The sequence below is a fragment of the Podarcis muralis genome, chromosome 7 (genome assembly GCF_964188315.1).
Source record: "Podarcis muralis chromosome 7, rPodMur119.hap1.1, whole genome shotgun sequence".
Classification (NCBI taxonomy): Eukaryota; Metazoa; Chordata; class Lepidosauria; order Squamata; family Lacertidae; genus Podarcis; species Podarcis muralis.
Window position 1 is genome coordinate 58687420 of NC_135661.1, and position 22890 is coordinate 58710309.

A 22890-nucleotide genomic window follows, 5' to 3' on the forward strand; every position below is an offset into this window, starting at 1 on the left:
ACTCCTTCCTCCTGCGAGTGGGCTTGAAAGAGCGGCCGGTGGATGAATCGGTCGGCGACCCTGAAGCCTTGTGTGAAGTAGAGGAGGAGCAAAAGCGACGGCAGGGAGCTTAGGCGCCGCATCCGGCTCATTGCGGGAAGTCAAGATGGCGGCGGGTAAGTGTGGGAAGCAGCTCTTTCCCTCCGCCGCCGCCGCCGCCCCCCTCTCACCGGGAATAAGGGGGGCCCCGCTGGGGGGTGACGTTGTAGAACGCAGAGCTCTTATTTTGGGAAGGTTTGAGGGGGCGGACTAAGTGGGTTGGGGGCTGGTCTGGGCTTCCGCTCCCTCCCCTATCCACGGAGGTACTTGCGGTGCAAGGAGGCGCTCTGAGCCACTGCTCTGGGAAAGGAAGGAGGGCGAGGCGGCCTGGCCAAGTGCAGGGGAGACCCGCAGTGGAGAGCAGGGGGAGGAGGAGGCACCGAGGAAGGGAGGCGGGGGAGACTCCCTCGCTTTGCAGAAACTGCAAAAAACGAGGCAGGAGTTGGGTTTGTTTTTGTAGCTCAGGACGTGCTTCGCTTCTGGTGTGCCTATGGCGGCCTCCCCAATTATCCCCTAGTCCGTCTTTCCAGGTGCTGCCCCCTCTCCACAAAGGGCCATAGAACTGTAGAGTTGGCAGGGGTCCCAAGGGTCATCTAGTCCAACCCTCAGCAAGGACCTCTGCTTGAAAACCTCCATTGAAGGAAAAGCCACCAGCTTCCCAGGCAGTCCATTCCAATGTCAAGCAGCTGTCACCACCCGCAAGTTCTTAGTGTTTAGTCAGAATCTCCTTTCTTGCAGTTAGAATCAGGTGGTTCGGGTCCTGCCCTCTGGAGCAGCAGAAGACAAACTTGCTCCATCTCCCCTTAAGGGGTCCCTGTGCCAGTCTGAGAAAAGGGGTGGTGCTCTATCACTGAATTATGGTCATTTCCCATTACCTAAATAGCAGAATTCAGCAGAGTTGTGTTGCCCCAACAGGCTTTAATGAATTCTAAAGCACATCTTCATTTTAGTGTAGAGTTGCTGTCTTGTTTTGCCCACAGATACAAAGTAACATGAAAGATTAGTGTAACAGCAGCTCATTTGTTCATAAGCTGGTGAGGTGCAGATTTCCTGGTACATGCTGTGGAAACTTTAAATCTCAAAGTAGACTTCCCTAGAGAGTCTCTGCCAGCCAGAGTAAACAATACTGAGCTTGAGGGACAAACTGGCTGAATTGGTCATTTAAGGCAGGTTCTTCTGTTCCTTTGTAACACGGTTAAAAGTTACCGTATTTGTCGCTCTATAAGATGCACCAGACCACAAGACGCACCTAGTTTTTGGAGAAGGAAAGCAAGAAAAAAAATATTCTGAATCTCAGAAGCCAGAACAGCAAGAGGGATCACTGCGCAGTGAAAGCAGCAATCCCTCTTGCTGTTCTGGCTTCTGGGATAGCTGCGCAGCCTGCATTCGCTCCATAAGACGCACACACATTTCCCCTTACTTTTTAGGAGGGAAAAAGTGAGTCTTATAAGAGCAAAAAATACGGTATCCTGACGTGTTTGTAAACTGTAAAAGTATCAAATCTGAAAGTGACTGAATTTTCTTCTTGTTCCAATTTAATGTTTTAAAAATACTTGATTGTTATTGGACAGTGGCCTTGTTTGCACTTTAATAATAATAAATTAATAATAATAATAAATTTTATTTATACCCCACCCTCCCCGGCCAAGACTGGGCTCAGGGCTGCTAACATCAGGTATAAAAACAAAAGTGAATATGCAGTCTGCAAGTGCACAGGGAGACAAATGAGGCAACATTGCTCCTCCTTGCACCTGCAGTGCTACTGGGAGCTACTAGGGTTGTGTCTGAACATTGGTTTAGTAGTTCCAAACAAATCACAAGCCAGAATTCAGATATAATCGTGTTTGGATGTGAGCTGTATCTTAGATCTCAATAATGCAGGAGTGGGGAAGAGCAAGGTGACTGATCAGTTGCTTACAATGTTTTTTTGCCTCACTTGGAAGCAATCCTCATAGAGAGCAGTAACACTTTCAAATAAATGTACTTAAAGCGGAAACCTTAATTTTGCAAAGGGTTCAAAGAACCATGTAAAGTTAGATAACTAGTATTCCTATTTACAGGTGATTGTAAAATAGAGTTCTTTTTGAACTCATACCTGATCTAGCATCTCCAACTCTTTAGCACTGGACCATGTTGGCTCTTAAATTTACATTTATAAAATGTAAACTTTGGAGTGTGTGTAATAAAAAAGTATACCATTTAACTATCTCTATGAAAATTTCTTTGTTTCATTTTTTAGTCAGCTTTTCTGATTTGTATGTGAGTTAAATAATGTTTTATTAGAACAGCTGTAATGAATCTGAGTGAGACATTTGTTAGGTAGTGTAGTCTTCAGAGGAGAAGAGCAATTGCAGTGGAGTAGATTTCTTCTAGCACAGATGCAGTTGCAGGGGAAGGAGAGCATGAGATTTCTTCAACTAGCTTCTATTTTGTCCTTTTCTTTCTTGCAGGCAACTGAGAACCACTTTGGCTGAAGGGAAGCCTTGAGTATAGATTTCCCTTGCTTGGCTTCTTCTAGTCTGGAGTGAACATGGTAGCAAAGGGTTACTTTTAAAAAGGAAAGAAAGAAAGAATCAGTGCAAGCAGCATCATGGCAAGTAGCACTTTCCGCTCCCGTTTAAATCTAAAAGTCACTTTCTTAAATGATTTAGTTTCCAGGAGCAAGCGGTCCTTCGAAGAGTTTCAAGAGGAGGAGCAACCAGACACAAAGAGACACAAACTCTCCTGCTTGCCTTTTGGTGCACTTGCAGACCCTTCCTCATCAAGCAATGGAATAGCAGTTTCTGCAGTGTGTTCTGTGACCACCAATGGACAGCCTGATAATAGCAACACAGATGACATACTAGATGACAGCTTACTGGATCCTTCAGATGGGGAACTCTCAGACTTTTCCACTGGACTCACTTCTGAAGCTGAAGATGAACTTTTGTCAGATAGTCAACCACGCTGCCCGGAGACCTCGAATTCCAAAGCATTTGAACCAGATGCAGAACATGTTAGAATTTTGTGTGCATTAGGATCTTCTAGGCCTTCTGGTACTCTAGATCTAGAGTCTAGAAAAACAGAGCCACTGTCTCCAGCTGACCCTTTAGTCTGTTCAAGTGCTTGCAGAAATGACTCTGAAAGTCCAGAAAGTGGGAATGACTTGAGCACAGGGTCTCAAAACCAAGCTGGATTTGGTTTGGATTCAAACAGTTCTGTTCTTCCAGAAGCTGTGCCAGTTGCAGCAGCTGCCTTGAGTCTGCAAAAAGAGAACAATGTGTCTGGGGTATTGGATAAAGAAGCTGCTCAGGCAGCGGTAGACGATAACTTGGAAAGAGTGAGACAACTCATGGCGAAACCTGAGAGAGCTGAAGGGCCCTGCAAGGAACAGGCTTCCCTAAATCAAAATGACCTAGGAAAAGAGAGTGCAAACAGCCCACCACAAGAGGCTGGAGATTTGGATTCTGCTGGCTTGCATGAAGAAGCTGCACCATCCTGTTCCACATCCATCGGTGATCAAAGAAAGGCATATATGGAAGGTCCCAGCATCAAAGAGCCAAACTGGTCAGCACCGCTTCTCCTGGTGCCTACAGCTAGGCTTGCTTTCTTGAGTCTTGGTGTGCTATGCTCTCCTTTCTCCTCTGCATCTGTTGTGCGGCTCTGCACCCTGGGTGGAAGGGGGTTGTATGTGATGTTTGTATGTGTACAAGAATGCTAAAGCCTGACAGGGCTTTTCATGTATCATTTATTTAATAATAATAATAATTAATAATGTATCCCTTTGCCTTGCACTAGATCAGGCATCCCCAAACTCGGCCCTCCAGATGTTTTGGGACTACAGTTCCCATCATCCCTGACCACTGGTCCTGTTAGCTAGGGATGATGGGAGTTGTAGTCCCAAAACATCTGGAGGGCCGAGTTTGGGAATGCCTGCACTAGATAGTAGCAAGCACACAATTAACTGCTGAAAGGGGTTCTTGTGTTGTTTATATGTCCCAAGCACCACATAGATTGCTCTGTTTATATTCTTCTATTTCCACCCTTCTCCCTTCTTCCTTCTGCTGCAATGCTCTGTTTCCAGTTTTCCTGCCAAAACATGGAATTCTCAGCCGTGGAAGGTGTTGCCCACTTGCTGAGATCTTTGACAGCAATGAGGGCTATAAACCTTTCCACAAAACCAGGAATTTAATATTCTCAAGAGATCTTGCATATATGTGGTGGTGGTACATGATGCCTACAGTCTTATGATGCCTTACATCTTGCAAATGGAGAGAGTTGTGGAAATGTGTCTTATTTAGATTATGGCATCCATGTAATGCTGCCTTGTGTATAAACTGATTCTGCCTTATTTAATAGTTTATTTATGATATATATATATTTATTCTTGAAGATGAGCTAAGCATTGCCTCCTCTTCCCCACATAATTTTGTTGTTTAACAGATTTTCATCGAACTTTACATGGGGTGTTTTAATTTTTGTGAAAACCATTGTGGGAGATTTAATTTTTCAAAAAGTATACCCTCCCAAGCTTGGAACATTTTTTCATTTGTTCAATTTAAAAAGTATGTGCTGCTGAACTGTAAATTAAACCTGTAAATTGACTCCAAAAGATATGCATTAAAATAGTAAACAAAATTTAATGTTAAAAACAAGTTTATGAAAAGCCAGATTAATAAAATCAATAGCTTAAAGTTTATGCTAAATTATGGATTGAAAGTACCCTTCAGTTATTGCAAGGTGTAAGGAACAACCTCTAAAATCATGCCCTCTAGTCTTAGTGTGCTTAAATTCTCTCAGTAACACATCATATTTGTCTAGCAGATGGCTTTGCAATTCTTAGCAGTTTTGTCATTTTCTCCCCCATCCTCCAGTCCTGTAAGGCCCCGATATCGGATATACATTGAAGAGGCAAAACTTGAGTCCAGCAAGAACAAATACATCAATGCTGTCCTTGCCCATGCTCAGCATGCTGAACTCATAGGTAAGCTGGAGGTGGAATCAACATTTTTCTGGGGTTCCTTTTTTCTGCTGGCATAAAGTGTTGCCATTGGGTAAGGGTTGATTCCGAAAGTGTGTCTCTCCCCCCCTTCTCTCTCTGCTGGAGCTGGAGACCTGGTGGCATGGAATTTTGTGCAATTAATTTTTGCTTTTGTACAGTGGTGCCTCGCAAGACGAAATTAATCCGTTCCGCGAGTCTCTTCGTCTTGCGGTTTTTTCATCTTGCGAAGTACGGCTATTAGCGGCTTAGCGGCTATTAACGGCTTAGCGGCTTTAAGAAAAAGGAAACAAACTCGCAAGACGTTTCGTCTTGCGAAGCAAGCCCATAGGGAAATTCGTCTTGCGAAGCACCTCAAAAACCGGAAAACTCTTTTGTCTAGCGAGTTTTTCGTCTTGCGAGGCATTCGTCTTGCGGGGCACCACTGTACCTGCCCCTCAACCTAATTGGGGTGAGACAGGAGTTTTTCACCTGACCTTCCCTCATATTTATTTATTTATTTATTTATTGCATTTATATCTATCCTTCCTTTATCCTGGCTTTCAGGGGATTAACTCATCTTATTACTGCAAAAAACTCTGTGAGGTAGTTTCACTTAAGAACGAGCTGAAAGTCTGAGACGTCTTTGTGGCTGATCAAGGGTTTGAACCCACATCCCACAAGTCAGTCCATCCGTCCGTCCCCCCCCCCCCCCAATTCTAGCTACAGTGGCCTGACACTCCTGGGGCAGGCAACTTGCCTTTCTTGCCAAAATATCATATGGCCAATTTGCTCAGCAGCACTTTTGTGATACTGGATGCCAGTTCCTTCTGCCACAGTGTGCACTGCATTGTAAATTAGTGGTGGGCAGGATGGAGGTCAAGGGAAGGACACAGGTTGTTCTAGATGGCCTTTAGATTCTTCGAGACACTCTCCCTGGAGTTGTAAAGAGGAAGGCACCCCCCCTCTGCCCCCTATCTTCCAATGGTGGTTTATTTATTGGTTTCTTCGGGGGCAAATGAAGAGACCTTTTCAGGAAGACCAGTTATGCTGCTTCTTGCCCAAACCCATTCAGTCTGTCTGTCTGTCTCTCTGCACATGCAATACTAACAAGGTGCTGGGCTGCTTCCAGTGTATGGATTGAGGACAAATCATGTGGGCAGAAGGAAAACTCTAATTAGGATCCTACTTTTCTTTTTTCACTGTGCCTTTCAAATTAATATGCAATGTGTACATTCAGAGTTCTGGCACGTCACACCAAAATTGCTCACGAATGCTTCATGTAATGTGCACAAGCTGTTTGTTTATTAGCACAAACATGTATTATCTTGGGTAGCTTTAGGCATAGAATTGGTGGTCTGGCATGGGAAGGAGAGGCAATCCTAGGCTAGAGCAGGAATCAAGGCTCTTGGCTGCTGCTCAAAAAGGGCTCTTTAAGTAGCTCTGAGTTTTGCTATGAGCCTGGAGATGGCTTGAGAGCAGTTTCCCTGTGGCACAGTGCACCAGTAAACGCTAAATGGGAGGGGGAACTGGGGGGGGGGACCCTTTCCTGCGCCACTGCCTGGTAAGGACAGGCAGAAAACAGCTGAGTGATGGATTTAACTCCTAAAAGAGGCCCCTCTTACAAGTCAGAACTTAGGCTGCTGTGTGGCTCTCCTGGCAGAGAGCCTGGGAAAATGAGCAAGGACAAAGGATTACCTCTTGTATGTGCGGGTTGGGTTATGACCATGGATGTTGCACTTCTCCCATGGTATGTGTCCACATGTGTGAGAACACAATGCAAGGCCAAAGTCATTCCTGCTTCTTGCCAGCAGGTGGTGCCAGAACACAGTGGAGGAAGTAGAGCACAGCCGGAATGCAGCCAGAGAATGACTTGACTGTGGCTGACTGGGCCTGTTAACCTGTTGTTGTTACCCTGGGCATGCAGCTTCCACTGGCTCTTGGGGACAGTAGGGGGTGGCAGTGACCTCACCAGTCTTTCAGTTGAGCCTTGACTTGGTTTTTAAAACATGGGTGCATTAAAGGTTAGGGCTTACTTCATGCATGGATGCATTGAATCGGTTATGAGGCTTTTTAAATGCTGGTGAATGTAAACATTGGAAGCTATTTCAATATCCCGGCTTGTGATGGGGAGGCAAACTCCCGTTGCTAGCAACTCTTTGCAAGTAGCACTAGACACCCTCAGCTTCTGCACAGCCTTCAGGCAACTAAATCATCACTGGTGTTGAAGACATTGTTTGCTCCAGTGAGCCAGGGAGGAGCAGGGTATAGGTTTGTGGAAAGATTTCTTACTTCCTGCCTTTCCCTGACTGAAATTCTCCGCTCAGGAAATTAGCTTTTACAGGTCATTAGCAGCATAATGGGGCATTTCAAACAGTGCATCTACAACCTGCTGTCCAGAACACTTCTGAGGCCTCCCTTATCCTGAGTTGGTATGACTCATCCTTATTTGGAAGATCCATTCTAAAGAACAGTGTGTTTCAGTATTTCACAGGAAATTTAATTTGTGCTTCCACAGTAGCCATTTCTTCCCCAAAACTCAACATGCATGTTTAGACCATCACCATAGGATCCTTACATATTTGACTTCCGTTGTTTAATTCACTGCCTAGCATAGCGTTCCCCAGTCTGGTGCCCTCGAGGTGTTTTGGACTACCAGCACCCAGCAGCCTCAGTCATACATGGTTCAGCTGTCTGGAGTTGAGAGCCAGAGGGCACCCAGTTGGGGAAAGCTGACCTAGAATGTGGCTAGTGCCAAAGATGCATCTTTTAACTTTATTGAACCTCAGGGGTGGCCTATGTGGTACCCTCTACAGCAGCTTCCATCATCCCTAGCCATTGGCCATAGTGGCTGGAGCTAATAGGAATGGAAGTCCAACAACATCTAGAGGGCATTGCATTACCTACCCCTGTGGTACCTGATGCAAACACACTGGGTTGCATTGCCTTGCTCTGCCAAATTTCAGATGAAGTCAATGAGTTGCAGCAGCTGATGTACACCGTGACTGCTGAAAACCGCTACGGGGAACCCGGATTTGCACACCCAACAGACCTGACCGTAAGGTACTGTGTCACCCTTCATGAAACCAAGGGCAGCAGGACCCCAGTGGCAGGTTTACCTCCTTAAGAAACAGAATAACTTGCTTAAAACTGTTTTCAAGAAGATAAAAAAGCTGCTGAACGAAGAGTCTGTGGCACTTTAAAGAGTGATGCATTTGTTATAAGCTTTTGTGCACTAGAATCCTCTTCAGATGCATTAAGTCACAGTTACCTGTTTGGGGGGTGGGAATAGCAAACATTCGGGTCAAACAGCATTGAAAGGGGAGAGAAATGCAGAGTGGTAATTTGCAACCACAGTAGTTGGTGTATGAAACAGGGGAGGACTATTGCTTTCCTATCCTGGTTGGGGGCTTCCCAGATGGCCCTGGCTTACCTCTGTCGGAAACAGTGCCGGTCTACATACGGACTGATTCAGCAAGGTGTAGTAGAAGAAAATCTTCCAAAGGACAGATGGGGTTCAGGCTGGGTGGGATGGGGTGCCTCCTTTGCATTTGCACTTGCTTTACATTGATTTATACTTACTGTTGTTCTACCCCTAACCTGCAGGAACTATGCACAGCGAGCTAAGAGTACAGACCACAGATGTTCCCTTGACCAGTGGGTCGATAGGAACAATCGCAACCTCCGTCGTTTTGAGAGTGTCCCTGATCGCTTCAGGCGCAGCCCTATCCCAAGCTAGAAGTGTCTCACCATTGAAATTAAGTTGTCTTTTATCTGCACTTCGAAGTTGATTGTCAGCTTCATTATTATTATTATTAATTTCAGTTTTTAAGTTAAGGCCAGTTTATAGTTTGTTTTTGTTAGAAATTTTTGTTCAATTTGACCTTGAACTTGTCCTCTGCCAAATGTTTTATATTTTGATGTTTCACCAAGCAGTTTGATACTGTATGTTGTGGCAATTTTTATAAATGCTTGTGCCTTTGAAATATCTTGCAGTGTGTTCTCTTTCTTCCCCCCTGCCTCCCAGTGGGTGATTGACTGGTTTGCATGTGCAGCTCAGTTATATGTTTCTGTACCATTTTTAGAAGTCTGGAGGTGAATTAAGACATGAAGGGTTACAGGCAAAGCATTCATTTCACATTACACACAAGAGTTTTGTAATCGTGGCAGCTTACACATTCAGTTGCCAAGGCCTCAAGTAGTGAGAGATGGAGAGGACCTTTAGGGGTGAATGAGAGGTATTATTCTTCCTGTCTGTGAAATGGGTCTTACAGATGGGCTCAGAACAAATTGACGTCCTTCAGTGCTGCATCATTCCCTTAAAGAGGGAACTTGTGTGGTTTATCACATATCAATTTGGAAGCAAAGCAGAGCCTCCCCAAAACAAGGTAGTGATTTCTGTGCATTTGGAGGCAGGCATCAGTTATCTGCTCACTACCACACCAGTGTGACTGCCTGCTGCCCCCAGTAAGAGAATGCTACCACACTCTCAGACAGACTCTCACTTGTGCAATAATTTTAGCTAAAAAAAGAAACCGCATGTTTCCTGCTACTCCGGTCTTTGAGGCAAGTTCCCACCTCTACCCCTCTCTGCTTGCTAAGGAGCAAGAGGAAGAGATGGGGTCTTTTCTGTCATATAGGAAGCTTTGGAGTAGGAGAAATGCATGTTTTCATCCTTTTTGGAGCTTCAGGGAGCTTTCGATGAGACTCTCCTCTCTCCAGCAAGTACAGGTTTCGAGTGAAGGGTAAATCTTCACCAGGGAATGGGAGGTATAAGATAAAAAATGTCCCTTTTGCCTTCCCTGCTTCTAAAGTTTTCAACCCCCAAGACTCATGCGCTCTCACGCACCTCGGCCTGAACAAGATCACTGTTCCAGACTGGCTTGAACGCTGAAGACAAGCACCTCCTGCAAGATTTTGTTTCAGGTTCAGCTCATGGGACACTTTGTAGGTGTGTGCGGTGTGCTGGCCTTTTGTATCATTGAGCAACTCTGAAGCTTGTTTTTAAAAAGTGTTGGACAAACCCAAAGAAAAGGGTTGGTCTGTTGGTAGCTAACAGCCAACATAGCTTTGCAAGGAATGCCCCTTCATAATGAGGAAGGGGGGAGACAGAGAAGGTGTTTTGACTTTTCTACCTCCAGTATCAAAAGGTAATGTGACTTTTTAAAGTACAGGATGAAGGAGCAGGAAAAAATAATTGCAATGAGGGAGTGTGAAAGAGAGTAGTTTTTTTGCTCTGCCCAAAACTGCCACTACTGTGACAGTTTTGCAAGCAGTGCCTTGTGCAGGAGGAGACCTGGAAATCAATTGTCCTTTTAAGGAACAAAGGTAGAGGTGCTGAACTTCAGTCATCCTCTGACAAAAAGCTTCTAAGGAGGACTGTATGTGTTTTCAAACATCTTGGGATATTTCTAGGGCAACTGTCACAGTCTAATTGTTTGCTAGAAATTAGTCTCTCCCCAGCCCTCCGCTCCCTGCAAACAGTCTGTGAAACTATTACTATGCTGTATGGCAAAGCATCATCTTGAGTCCTTTTGGAATCAATTGCATAAAGCCTGAATCAATTGAGAGTGCATCAGGGCCCGGTCTTGGTGTGTGGGTACTCTTAAGTATATTTTGTTGGAAGTTGCCCAGAGTGGTTGGGGCGACCTAGTCAAATGGGTGTCATATACATAATAAATTGCAAATGAAGTCCCCGTATTGTGCGAGTTCACTCCTTCATTGCATTCACATGCGCTCCTAAAGCTGGAAGTAGGCGGCGAATTCTAATGATGTAATTTGCACTACAGCTGGAACTGGGACAGAAAATCGCTCACAGCTGAAATCTGGATTTCCCACCTGCCAAGACATTTAATTGGATGTCCATTCTGAACTGGAGCTTGGCAATTGTTGGAAACAAATGCGGGGCAGGGGAGAGAGATTACCATTTTCCATGGAGTGTTATGTTGTAGTCAATCTGGTACGTAGGATACCTTATAACAAGTCAGACCCTTATTCGAACAACAATCAACAGCGGATCCCAAGGGTTTCAGGCAGGGGTCTTTAGACTCTACTTGGAGACTGAACCTGGGACATTCCATGTATGGTGCAAGTCCTCTGCCATGATCCCTTACAAACCATTCCTGTGGTTCAGTCCATACTCTTCTCAAATAATGCAGTACCACCTTGGATCTCATTTTAATGCATTTTATCTCTGTCCTCCTGAAATCTCCCCAAATACAGCCAGCTCTGTTGTATCCTACAGCATGTTCTGATTGCATCTCTGCTTTAAAGATCTCTCTGCAGAGAGTCTGAAGGTGCTTTTTGATCGCTTGACACTCATCTCTCTGAAGCGTGGAATTGCTTTCAGCCTGTGTTTGTTTCTTCTCTCGCTAATGGCATTTATTGCCGCACATTTTAAAAGGCTGCAATTACAGGGGATAATGATATCACACACATACTCATATGCACACCCCAACACTTTACCACTCGCAGGATGCCAATTTGGATGCTGAACATGGAAAGGGTAGGTGAGTCTTGACATCCATTTTCCCACTTTAGGTTCTAGTTGTGGGAGGGGGTGGGAGGGGAAGCTGTACTGCTTTAAGGTGTGTCAGACCTGTGTAGAAGTCCTGACAAGAAGTCCAAAAGGCATGTGGTGGATGATGTGCCAGATTGGGACTTCACACCCAAGTCATACTATGCTGTCCAGGGGGGGTGGAAATACTGTAATGTGGAGGGCATACTCTAGGAGGTCTGGAGGTAAGAACCATCAGTGGACCCTCTAGCTCAGTGATGGCCAAACTTGGCCTTCCAGCTGTTTTGGGACTACAGTTCCCATCATCCCTGACCACTGGTCCTGTTAGCTAGGGATGTTGGGAGTTGTAGTCTCAAAACAGCTGGAGGGCCATGTTTGGCCATCACTGCCCTAGCTGCTGTGGCTAACCTTTGACCACCAGATGTTGCAGGACCAGATGCCATCTTTCTTAACCATTGGCCATGCTGTCTGGGGTTGATGGGTGATGTAGCCCAATGACACCTGGAGGACCACAGGTTTGCCTCAGCATCCCCCTTGCCGCTCTTCATTTTCTCCCCCTTCTGCCTTCACCTGTTCCCAATGAGCCATGGGAGATCTTGCCCTCCCCCTTCCGTAGTATGTCCTAAAAGAGTTGGGGGGAAGCCATGGTACTGGGAAGATCAGAGACAGCGTCTTGTCTCTTTTGTGCTGCTCCTAGCTTCTGGGGCCTCTGAGTGAAGTCACAACCCCGTGCCCCTTTCTCCAGCTCCCCTCTGGGCTGTAGAGGAAGTGAGAGGTGAGCTCTTGCTTTGTAGCCCTTTTGGCAGACAAGCAGGAAATGAAGATGGCTGTTGGCGGGCCCTCTACTGGCCTCTGCCTGACCCAACCAACACCTGGCACTGGCCATGAAAGGATGTGATCAGGGAAGTCGCTGTGCAGCCCTTGGAACACAAGGGGCACACACACCGGTGGAAACTCGGTACCACAAATAGAGCACAGAGCAGTAGCCAAATTAGGTCGAATGTCCACTGCTTGCTCAGGAGTCCAGCTGGAAGGAGGCTCTCCTTTGGCAGCCAAAGATGGAGCGCTAAATCAAACCACAGTCCCAAACTACTTTCACTCCCTCTGCGGGTGGGGCCTGAGAAACAGCTGAGTGTCATGGGAGCAAACTGTAGTATCCTAATAACTAGAGCAATGTCAAGCCTGTGGGGAATGTCCTACATGGGGAGATAACTCACTCGGGATGGAGTTCAGATTGTGGGTATGTTTGAAATGCTTCCCCATCTCAAAAATTGTGCCTCTGTGGGAAGTGAACATATCAGAGAGCGAAGTTCTAGGCTAGCCCTGAAAAGCTACATTTCTATGTGCAGGGAGTTGTTTTTGTTTTAGTGCAGGAAGCCTCCCTTGCTACTTGCTAACTCAAACTGTAGAACTCCTGTACAAGGTGTTACTGTGTGCTTATTTTGGGAAAGTCTCATCCCACGAATCTGCCATTTCAGAAAATGAACCCTTCGAAATCTGGCTAAGAAAGCTCCCATCTCCCCATGCAAAAAAACCCAAACCCCAATATATCATGTTTTTCACAAGGCCAGACTGAGGATCGGCGACCTTTCGAAATGTCGATCTCTTTACACTCAAAGGAGATGTTCCTGTCACTGTACATTTAAAAACATGGTTTATTGCTCAAAACTGTTATCACAGGTAACAACCTTTCTGTGTCTAACAAGGCAGACAATCTGCTCTCGGCCATCGTTTTGGCAAGAACTGAGGGGAGTGAGGCCTTTCCTCTGTTTTGCAACACATTGTGAGTAGCTGTTAATTAGGTGGTTCTGGACAACAACTCCCATTAGCCCCTGTCAGCCCAGCTGCGTCCCCAGCGTCCTCAGCACTCTACAGCCAGCATGATGGAAATTGTAGTCCAAAACCTCTGGAAAGCACCAGGGTGGTGCGGGATGCCATCTGCCGGCACCTTGTGTGGAAGTCGATGGGAGGGGCTGGTTGCAAGTGGCTCTGCGTGGATGTTGGAAGCTTTAGAGCAGGCGCTGACTTAGTCACCGATGAGAAGAGACACAATTTTGAAGAGGCACATTAACACCATGACAGAAACTGAAGCAACTAGACTTCTCCACCTGCAGATGAGCAGGCCCTTCCTGAGCTGAGTGAAGGCAGAGATGAGGGGGACCGAGGAGGGCCTGGAAAAACACAGCAATGGAAAAAAGTCATGATGTCATCATGGAGACATCATCTCTAGGAACACTACCTAGCATTGATACCATGCTTTAGAGAGACCAAAGCACTTTGTCAGACTTGTTATCTCCACAGTCCTTACAGCAACCCTGCAAGGTGGGCTTGAAGAGCCTTGCTGGATGGTTCCAGGGTGTGTCCATCCAGGCCAGCAGCCTATCTCTCACTGTGAGCCAGCAAAAAGCCCCTGAGAAGCCCCATAGCAGGGTATGAGCAGAACAGCCTCTCCCTCTTTCCCCTGACAAACGGGCATTAAGTGATGCACACAGTCTCAACATGGGGATTCCCGATTTATCCTCCACTAAAAGGCCAGTATTATCCCTATGCAACCAATTAGAGGTTGAGGGGAAGGATAGTGAGCTAGCTGCTAGTGTCTTGTTCAAGCCAAACACAGAGTTTGTGACTGAAGAAAAATCTGAAGCAGAGATCTGAGTCTGACTGCCTCCTTTTTCTTCCTTTCTTCTTCCTTGTCTCCTGTGCCTTGAGCCTGACATGCAGACATTTAGCAAGTGGAACGGATTCCATGGCTTTATCAATGTGCCAAGAAGTAATACATCCCTTATTAATTTGGGAACGCGGAGTGTGGGCAGGGTTATTGTTACATGCACAGGAGCAGGGCCAGGGAAGACAATGGCACCCCAACCTGTGGTCACAGCTCTGTCTGGTAATCACTCTGCATACAAGCCCTTCTCCCTCCCTCCCGGCTAGTTTGCACATAAAACACTAATCCTTTGTTTGTTTAAGAAACAGTTAACTGTAACACAGATGATCCTTCAAACCAGGATTTGTTTCTTCAAAGTTTAGTATGTTTTCCACCCGCTCTTGCCTCACACCTTTGTAACTTGCCACATGTCTGAGTGATGGGGCAAAGCAAACCATGATTAAGGACGGGTCCTGAGTATGCACATAAGACCAAAGCCATGGTTAAAACTATTCAAGGCTTGTAAGCCAACATCCACGGTTTGCTGGTAGTTGACCATCATTAAGTTGCTTGGCAAGATTAGGATGGTCAAGCAAAAACCATGGTTAATAATGTATAGTTTAATAAATTGTGGCTTAGTGTTATGTGTGAACCAGGCCAACCGTGGAACCGAACTCCCCTGATAGGCCAGTTATTGAGCTCAGCAGAGGAGGAATTAAACCTCAGGCCAAGCCAACTTGGCATTTTGAATGAGCAATCAGAAGCCCATCTCTTCTCCCAGCGTGGACGCAAGGCTTCCTGGAGCAACATGCAGAGGGCTTAATACTGAAGCACAACAGGGGAATCTTCCTCCTCCTCCTCCCTTATCACCTTCCACAGCATTGCCACATGCACAGATCTGTCCACTTTCAGCCATGAAAAACTTATTAATTGCCGAAAATTGTCCTCCACTTCTCCCACCTTTCTGTCCGGAAAGACCAAGGCAGGAATCTGGCAATTTGATTAACCCTAGGGGCAAGAAAGAAGTAATGGAAAAGAGAATTTAGGATATGCCTTGCCCTTGTTATACTGTGGGTGAGATGACTACCCTACAGCACACCAGATGGGTTTGGGGTCAGAGCTCCAACTCAGAATGAGGCAAGTTTTTTGAAATTCCAGTTGGTGAACACGTATGGCTTCCTACACACAAGAACTGTGCCTGGTTTTTTTAGTCTAGCTCCCCCTGCTACATGCATTGATCATGCACATATTCCTGGTGCATATCACATTCAAATCCTTGCTCAGCAATGAAGGATACTTGGCGGCCTTGGGTGTGTCACAGCTTAACCTACCTCACAGGGTTGTTGTGAGGCCAAAATACTGCTCTGAGAAAGGAAAGGTCAGGTTCAAGTAAGTGAACCAAATTGATGATTCTCACATTTTGATTTTGTAGAAGACATTTTTAAGGGATTAAAAAAAGTAAGTCTCGTTGATAAGACACAATAAGGCAGTGATGCTAAGTAATGACAAAAGTCATAATTTACAGCCCCCTTAAAAACAACCACAGCCCACCCCCTAAATCTAACAGCATCCATAAAGGAGGACGAACCACCTTGAGCTTTTGCTGGCCAGTTGGAGTGAGTTTCTACATGGAGTTTTTCCCTCTCCAACCAATTTCAGCTCCTGTCTGAGAGGCTTTGGCCTCCGTGGTCTCTCATGCACTGAAAAGCAGTGCAGTCGCCCTGGACACTGCACTTCAAGGGATGCCACAACAGTACCATAGAAATGAGTGCAAGAGGTGGGGGGTGCCAAATTTTAGCATTGCACAGGGTGCCACTGAAATTTGAGAGCCCCAAATCCACCCCTGCACTGACAAAGTTGCTGGGATGACTTGCAGAGCAGCCATCCCATGTTGGTGCGAGGCTCCCCTATACAAAGGTGCTTGCCTTTGCATCAAGCAATCTTGGCACAATGCGAATTAAATTGGTGTGTTTGTTTGTTTTCAAGGATCGAAGTGTAGCTGCTTTGGCACACTGTGGGCGGATTACATCAGACCCGGCTAAGAAGAAATGGTTTGATAAGCACAGATCCGAAGAGCAGATTACAACAGGTTTCACAGCCATTTCCTGCTTTCCAGGGAACCCCTGGGAATCGTAGTTGGCATCTATCAATTTTGGTGATGATGGGCCTTGGCATCGGCAACAGATAATTCCCTGCACTAAAACTAGAGGGTCATCCAATAAAAGTGACAGTGATTTTAGCAGAGGGGAAAGAAAGCAGGGCTTCTTCACACAGAGGATAATTCCCTCCAGGCATCTGCTAATGGTGGTCACCAGCTTTCATCCCCTTAGTTTAGGACTGGGGGAATCCATGGAGGGGCCAAGCTGTCACTGGTGATTAGCTTTACAGGCATAAAATCAATCCCCCATGTCCACAGGCAGGACTAGCTACAAGGGGCCAGCAAGAGAGGAGGGCCACCACCACAGTTGTGCCCTGCTTGTGGGCTTCTTAATCGGCTCCGGGCTGAGTGAATTCCCAACTAGGTAGCCCAGGGACTTGGGACCTGTTGGCTGATGGTAGATCCCATCAGCCCCTGCAGCCAGCCTGGCCACCCGTCAGGGATGGTGGGAGTTGTAGTCAGTAGCATCTAGAGGGCCACAGGTTCCCCACTCCCAAGACCACACCTCAGGCCTGGCTCAGCAAGGTTCTTCTGAATTTGTATAATCTCCAGCTCCTCACCAAACTAGTATTCCCAGGATTCTTTGGAAAAGCCATGACAATAAAGTGGAATAAAACCAAAACAAGTTTGCAGCCTAGATGGGGCTCACCCTGGGAGAAAAACAACAGATGTTTCCACCATTCTTCTCTATAGTCGTCGTCAGATTTCTTTGCTGTTCTACAGAACTGGAAGATTTGGGGTTAGGGTTTTGTGTGTGTGTGTGTGTGGTTTTGTTTTTTGCATTCTCTGTTGGTTATCCAGTTGGAGAAACAACATTAAATATACACCAAAACTTGGGGGGAAATAAGAAACTCACAACTGCTCAAAGTAACTTATAATAAGCAGCTAGCGGAGTCCTGAGAGTCCAGGTGGAAAAATGTGTGCTTCTGGTTTCTTTGTCTTTTTGTTTAAAGCAGCCTTCGCTAACCTAATGCCCACCAGCTGTTTGGGACAACAGCTCACTTTGTTGGCTAGCTGGGACTGATGGGACTTGTAGTCCAAAATAGCTGGTAGGCACCAGATTGCCAGAGACTGTATTAAAGACACAAAATTGAATGCCTGCAAACAGTTGTTTCTACTTAAAGCACAAATGGCAAGACGTCTGCGTGGGATTCCTAGCCAAAGTCATTGGTTTGGTCTGTGGTCAGAGGGGACAGAGCGTTCTCCAGCGTTGTCACGAAGAGATGGAGGCAGTCGTGTCTGGAATCCAGGATAGCATTTCCTACGGTAAAACTGAGCTGTGGTAAGAAGAAAGCAAACCAGGAATGAGCTGGAGCATTTCCCAAGAGACGAATGTTTCAGGACAAGACAGAGACAGACGGTCAAGGTGAAAGATGACGCTCCTCCTAGCCCCACCAGCAAATGCCCATTTGTTGGTGTGTGGGACACAGCCTAGTTCAAAGTATGCTGTAGCTCAGTACATTACCGAGTTTCTTTTCTATCCCACATGGAGATGGGCTTGTTGGGTTTTTTCCTCCAGGGTATGGAAGGAAAGGCTTGTGCTACAGTCTGCAGCAGCTGAACAGAACTCTTTCCAAACAGCTCTGAAAACCTTTCACTTCCCCAGTTGCCAAATCTTGGAGGGAGGGAGGGAAAGAGACAGAGAAGGAGAAACGGAGTCCATCCATCAGGCTGTCATGCTTCAATGATATTCACTGAGGGCTTGTTTTTTGGAAACTAGAGGGGAGAGAAAGAAAGAAAGAGAGAAATATAAGGTACCCAGGAATGTGAAGTCAATATACCCTGGGGGAAATTGAGAATCTGTAGTCTGAGGGCTGGAGGTGAAGCTAGGATTAAACAGATGGTGTGTGTTTCACTTCCATTTTAGTCCTACAGTGCAAAGCAGAAATCGAGGGGGCCTGGAGTCAGTCATGGTTATGTTGAAAAGGCTAGCAGGATCAATGGAAGGCTTGCATTTGGAAAACCATGAGTTCAAGAAATGCCAACATTAGATACCTTGTTGCATTACTGCCTCTGACAGTTTTCTGGTGGGGAGGCATCATTGCAAAAATCTCAGGGGCATCTCTCCTTGGCAGCTACAGCAGCTCATGAACAAGGAAAGGAGAGCTGAGAGGGTGTGTAGCCAGGGAACAAAGATGGAAGAGGTCAAGGAGGAATCTCCTGTAGCTCTGAACTAAGAGGAGGCGCTTCCTCGCTACAGGGAATAAGCAATCAATCCACCTTTCACACTAAATCTGTATAAATCAGTGTTTGCCATCCTGGTGCCCTCCAGCAATTCTGATGGAAGTTGGTAGTCCAAAATTAACTGGGGAAGGCCACTATAATTAATAACTATAATTCTGAAGATATAGTGTTTCTTTTGTTTTGGGATGTTGCATGCACCTCAGCAGGCACCATCTTTGAAGGAGCATTTCCCTTATTTCTCTCTTGGGGGGTGAGAGAGAGAGAGAGAGAGAGAGAGAGAGAGAGAGAGAGAGAGAGAGAGACTCTTCTAAAGACTTATAAGTGTTATTTGTTAATAGATTTATACCCTCCTGTTCTGAAGATTTTTCTTTCCCAGGGCAGCTTTACAACATACAGTCAAGCCAAAGCAAAATGCAATCAATAAAAAACTCTTGATTCAGCATTTTAGCACCAGACCAGAAAGACTGGGTGACGCTCACCAGTTGTGTCAGGGGGGCATACATGTTGGAGCTGCCATGAGAAAGTATCTCCCTTTCTGACTTCCTTTGGAAACACCTAGAGTTGTGCAATTGTCATTGTCCCTTTGATTAACACACTGAGGTTTTCCAACATGGCGGGGGGCCCTTATGTGTCCTTAAGTGACCTTTTCTGCTACTGAAGAGACCGTTGCTGTGGCATGAATAATTCCTCCAACAGCAGAGTTAGCAGAACATGAAGGAGGTTTGTCAAAAGTTGATGCAGGGTCATGGCTGGCAAGGGCAAATGGCTACGGCACGGGGAAGCTGGAAGCATCAGCACAATTAGTAGAGGTGAAGAAGATTTTATGAAGTTTGGTCCATTAGAGGCAAACCCTAATCCTTAGTTGGCATTGGCCTTTGACAGCATCCCCCACCTACCTGGTGGATATTCCAAGCTCCTTCCTTGAGTCTCGCTTTCTGTTTTTGAAAACCTGAGTGTCTCTCTAGCTCTGTTCTTTCCAGAAATAAAATGGAAACGGTGCCAGAAGCCTTTGAACTGATTGCTCAGGGAAATGTTAACCCCTCCAGGGTTCTGGCCAGTGCCTACAGAAGCACTGAACTGAGATAACTGACTTGGCACATATTGGCCAGTCCACCTAGGAGCTGGATGTGAGGGTTTGTATATTGTGTTGGGCTGCAGGGACAGGACAGTGGTCTTGCTGGTGTCCGCCCAGCTGCCTCCCTGACTGAGCTGCCAGAGGTGGTCTCTGGTGTGGTGTGGAGAATCCCAGGACACTAGCTTTGGGGGGTCTTCAATATCCATGTCAATACTGCCTTGTCTGGGCTAGCTCAGGACTTGATGGCTGCTGTGACAACCAGGGGGCTGTCTCAACACCTCATGCACTTGACATATTGCAAGTCATACTCTAAATCTGGTTTTTACTTTAGCGAGATGGAGAAGGATCCAACGGGGTTTTTTTGGGGGGGCCTGTTGATTATCACCTGGTTGTTATGGGTGGATCACTCCCTGGTAAAGTTTTGCTGGTAAAGGTCCAGCTCACCCATGAGGCAGGGTGAAGGAGCCACCTCGGGTGGCAGAAACCCCTGAAGCAGCTCCCCTGTGGGCACACTGCTCGCTCCACCACCTCTGCCAACATTGGTGTCGATTTCCAGAAAGATCTTGAGAGATCTCACTGAAATCTCGCAAGATATTTAGATGTCACATGGTGCCACTATCGCCCCAAGCAAATTAAAAAGAGACGAAAAAGCAGGAAGCAGACACACACACCCAAGGTGCATACATCTCAATTTAAAAGTAAAACTTTAAACTCAATTTAAAATTAAAAAAACCAGGAGGGGCATGGGACCTTGGCAGCCACCAGGGTATTTTTGAGGTTGCCATGGTGCCCGTGGCCGTCACTGGGCTGGCTGTGTGTTCAGAGGCAGAACATGGACTTTCAGCTCCAGTCAAAGCAAAGGCTACTTTTAGAGAGGTTGGTTGCCTTGCCTCTCCCCCCTCCCCAATTCCTGGCCCTTCTCACCTTGCTACGCAGGAGGCCCCCGCTCTGGTGTTCGGGGGTGCTGTTTTCTGAGGTGCTCTTGGTTTTCTCCTTGTTGTTATTTGGTTCGTTGTCTTTGATGATGTCGTACTGCCTGCAGAACAGGGCGATCACCCCTGAGGGGGAGAAAAAGCATCACAGGTCCCTCTGCCTTCCAGAAGGGCAACCAGGAGTATCGCCTGAACACCGTTTGTTCCTGCGGCAAACCGTGAACCGCCTGGGGCCCTGCCCAAGAAGCTGTGGCTGACTCAGCTCCCTTAACCAGGCCAAGGTCTGCAAGGGAGTGCAGCTGGAAATAAAAAGGTAGCGCCTGCCAGCTCCCATCTCACCCCAATCCGACATGAAGTTTAACTACATGGAACTGTATTTGTGCAGAATGTTCCATGTCACTCCTTAGTTGTCTCCTCATTAAAAATGTAGACCTATCTCCCCCAACCTGGTGCCCACCAGATGTTTTGAACTACAACTCCCAACAGCCTCAGCAGCACAGCCATATGATGCTAGGGCTGAAGGGGACTGTAGTCCAAAACATTGGGAGGGCACAAGGTTGGCGAAGGCTGCTTTAGACCTTCTCTGGCTGTCTCTTTGGTGTTACTCTGTCAAGGTCTATTATTGGCATTTGTACATATTTTTATATCACAACTGAAGAAACAAACATTATTCCTCCCTGTCAACTGAAAACAAAATAACTGGGACAGGCATGATGGTGACGGAAGTGTTATAAAATATCAGCCACATTAGAGGGAGTGAATATGAGGGAAATTATTCACTCCCTCTATCTCAGGCTGTTTTGTGGAGCCTTTAGGGTTCCGTCAACATTTCTGATAAAGTTAATTATTGGCAGATTAAAACCAACCAAAACACAGCAAATATGAACGTTCCATGGCCTCACAGCAGCTCAACCAATAGCACCAGAGGCTTCATGGCCACAAGGATAATACAGCAAAGGCTCTCCAAATAGCTAATATCTATAGTTGCTCAGGGATGCGGGTGGCGCCTGTGGGTTAAACTACAGAGCCTAGGACTTGCCAATCAGAAGATCGGCGGTTCGAATCCCCACAACGGCATGAGCTCCCATTGCTCGGTCCCTGCTCCTGCTAACCTAGCAGTTCGAAAGCACGTCAAAGTGCAAGTAGATAAATAGGTACCGCTCTGGCGGGAAGGTAAACGGCATTTCCATGCACTGCTCTGGTTTGCCAGAAGCGGCTTAGTCATGCTGCCCACATGACCCAGAAGCTGTACGCCGGCTCCCTCGGCCAGTAAAGCGAGATGAGTGCCACAATCCCAGAGTTGGCCATGACTAGACCTAATGGTCAGGGGTCTCTTTACCTTTACCTATAGTTGCTCAGCTTGCACCAGTGAGTTGCCCATCGGGATAGACTAGTAGTAGCCAATATGTTTGCCCTCCTAGCCACCCCTGATTATAGGCCATGCTTTCTGGGGATGATGGGAGTTGTTGTCCACTGCCTACCTGTTATACGTATAACCTCCGGAGGAATTATTTCAGGTGGCAAGTCAAAGGGTGGGCTGGCTGACCTCAAAGGTTACACAATTCTGTTTTAAGCAAAGTAGTTTTGGAGCCTCACTTGTGCGAAGGGGCTGGAAGGCAGCCCTGTCTGCTAGCAAGCAAAAAGCAGGTGTTTGTTTGGCAGGGCACACACACAAGGGTGGTGGGGAAGAGGAGGGCAGTGGAAAATTCCTTCATCTCAGAATCCAGGCTGGGCACCGGTGACAAACGGAGGGGATGGCAGCATTTCCCACAACAGCCTCCGTGCTTTAGTGTGCTTGAATTGGCAGGCTTTCTGCTTGCGCGTTGCAAACACGATGTGACGGCTGTAGCAGGAAAGGGCAGCAGTGCAAATGACCCATCTCTGCCCCCGTAACACGCTCCGAAAAGAGGACACGTTTCTACGCTCTTGGTAAAGACTAGATTCAAGAGGAAATGCTGCCTTGTGCTTGTAAGCGAGGCCTTGGTGCTGGTTCTCCTCTTTGAGGAAGGCTTTTTTGGAGAGATTAACATGGCCAAATCATCAGCCCTGCAACTCAGTTCAGGGGATAGAGCAGCCTTCCTTACCCTGCTGCATCAGGTCAGAGGTTTTGGCCTACAATTCCCATCAGTCCCAACAGGCGTCACATGATGCTAGGACTGATGGGAGCTGTAGTCCAAGAGCAGGTTGCACCAAGATTGTGTAGGATCAGCTCAAAACATCCCTGCAAAAGTGGAGTATTGTGTTCAGAGAATCCTAACATTGGAAGGGACCACAAGGGTCATCTGGTCCAACCCCCTGCAATGCAGGAGTCTTTTGGCCCAACATGGGGCTCAAACCCACAACCC

General features: G+C 46.6%; 2 protein-coding genes across 4 annotated transcripts in view; one reads left to right on the plus strand and one right to left on the minus strand.

Annotated features, from left to right (window-relative positions):
• Positions 1 to 40: 40 nt before the first annotated feature.
• S100PBP (S100P binding protein) lies at positions 41 to 9023 on the plus strand. 3 transcript variants are annotated; one of them, XM_028739130.2, is made up of 5 exons: positions 41 to 155; positions 2529 to 3624; positions 4932 to 5041; positions 8002 to 8098; positions 8642 to 9023. In XM_028739130.2, the coding sequence occupies exons 2-5, from the start codon at positions 2669 to 2671 to the stop codon at positions 8772 to 8774; spliced, it is 1296 nt and encodes a 431-aa protein (XP_028594963.2). In that variant the 5' UTR covers positions 41 to 155; positions 2529 to 2668; the 3' UTR covers positions 8775 to 9023. The 3 variants fall into 3 exon arrangements, with proteins under 3 accessions (XP_028594963.2, XP_028594966.2, XP_028594965.2); XM_028739132.2 differs by lacking the exon at positions 41 to 155 and adding an exon at positions 1718 to 1976; XM_028739133.2 differs by lacking the exon at positions 8002 to 8098.
• Positions 9024 to 17119: 8096 nt separating this feature from the next.
• The window catches only part of FNDC5 (fibronectin type III domain containing 5), a 33675-nt gene continuing 27904 nt past the window's right edge, over positions 17120 to 22890 (minus strand). The window contains exons 5-6 of the mRNA XM_028739124.2: positions 20538 to 20671; positions 17120 to 18070 (exon numbers count right to left, since the gene is read on the minus strand). Coding sequence (XP_028594957.1) covers positions 18029 to 18070; positions 20538 to 20671 — 176 coding nt within the window. The 3' untranslated portion in view covers positions 17120 to 18028. The remainder of the gene's footprint in view (positions 18071 to 20537; positions 20672 to 22890) is intronic.

Coding starts and splice junctions, on each gene's coding strand:
- S100PBP (XM_028739130.2), top strand. CDS start 2,669: ATGGCAAGTAGCACTTTCCGCTCCCGTTTAAATCTAAAAGTCACTTTC. Junction 3,625..4,931: donor AGCATCAAAGAGCCAAACTG/GTCAGCACCGCT, acceptor CCCATCCTCCAG/TCCTGTAAGGCCCCGATATC. Junction 8,099..8,641: donor CCAACAGACCTGACCGTAAG/GTACTGTGTCAC, acceptor CCTAACCTGCAG/GAACTATGCACAGCGAGCTA.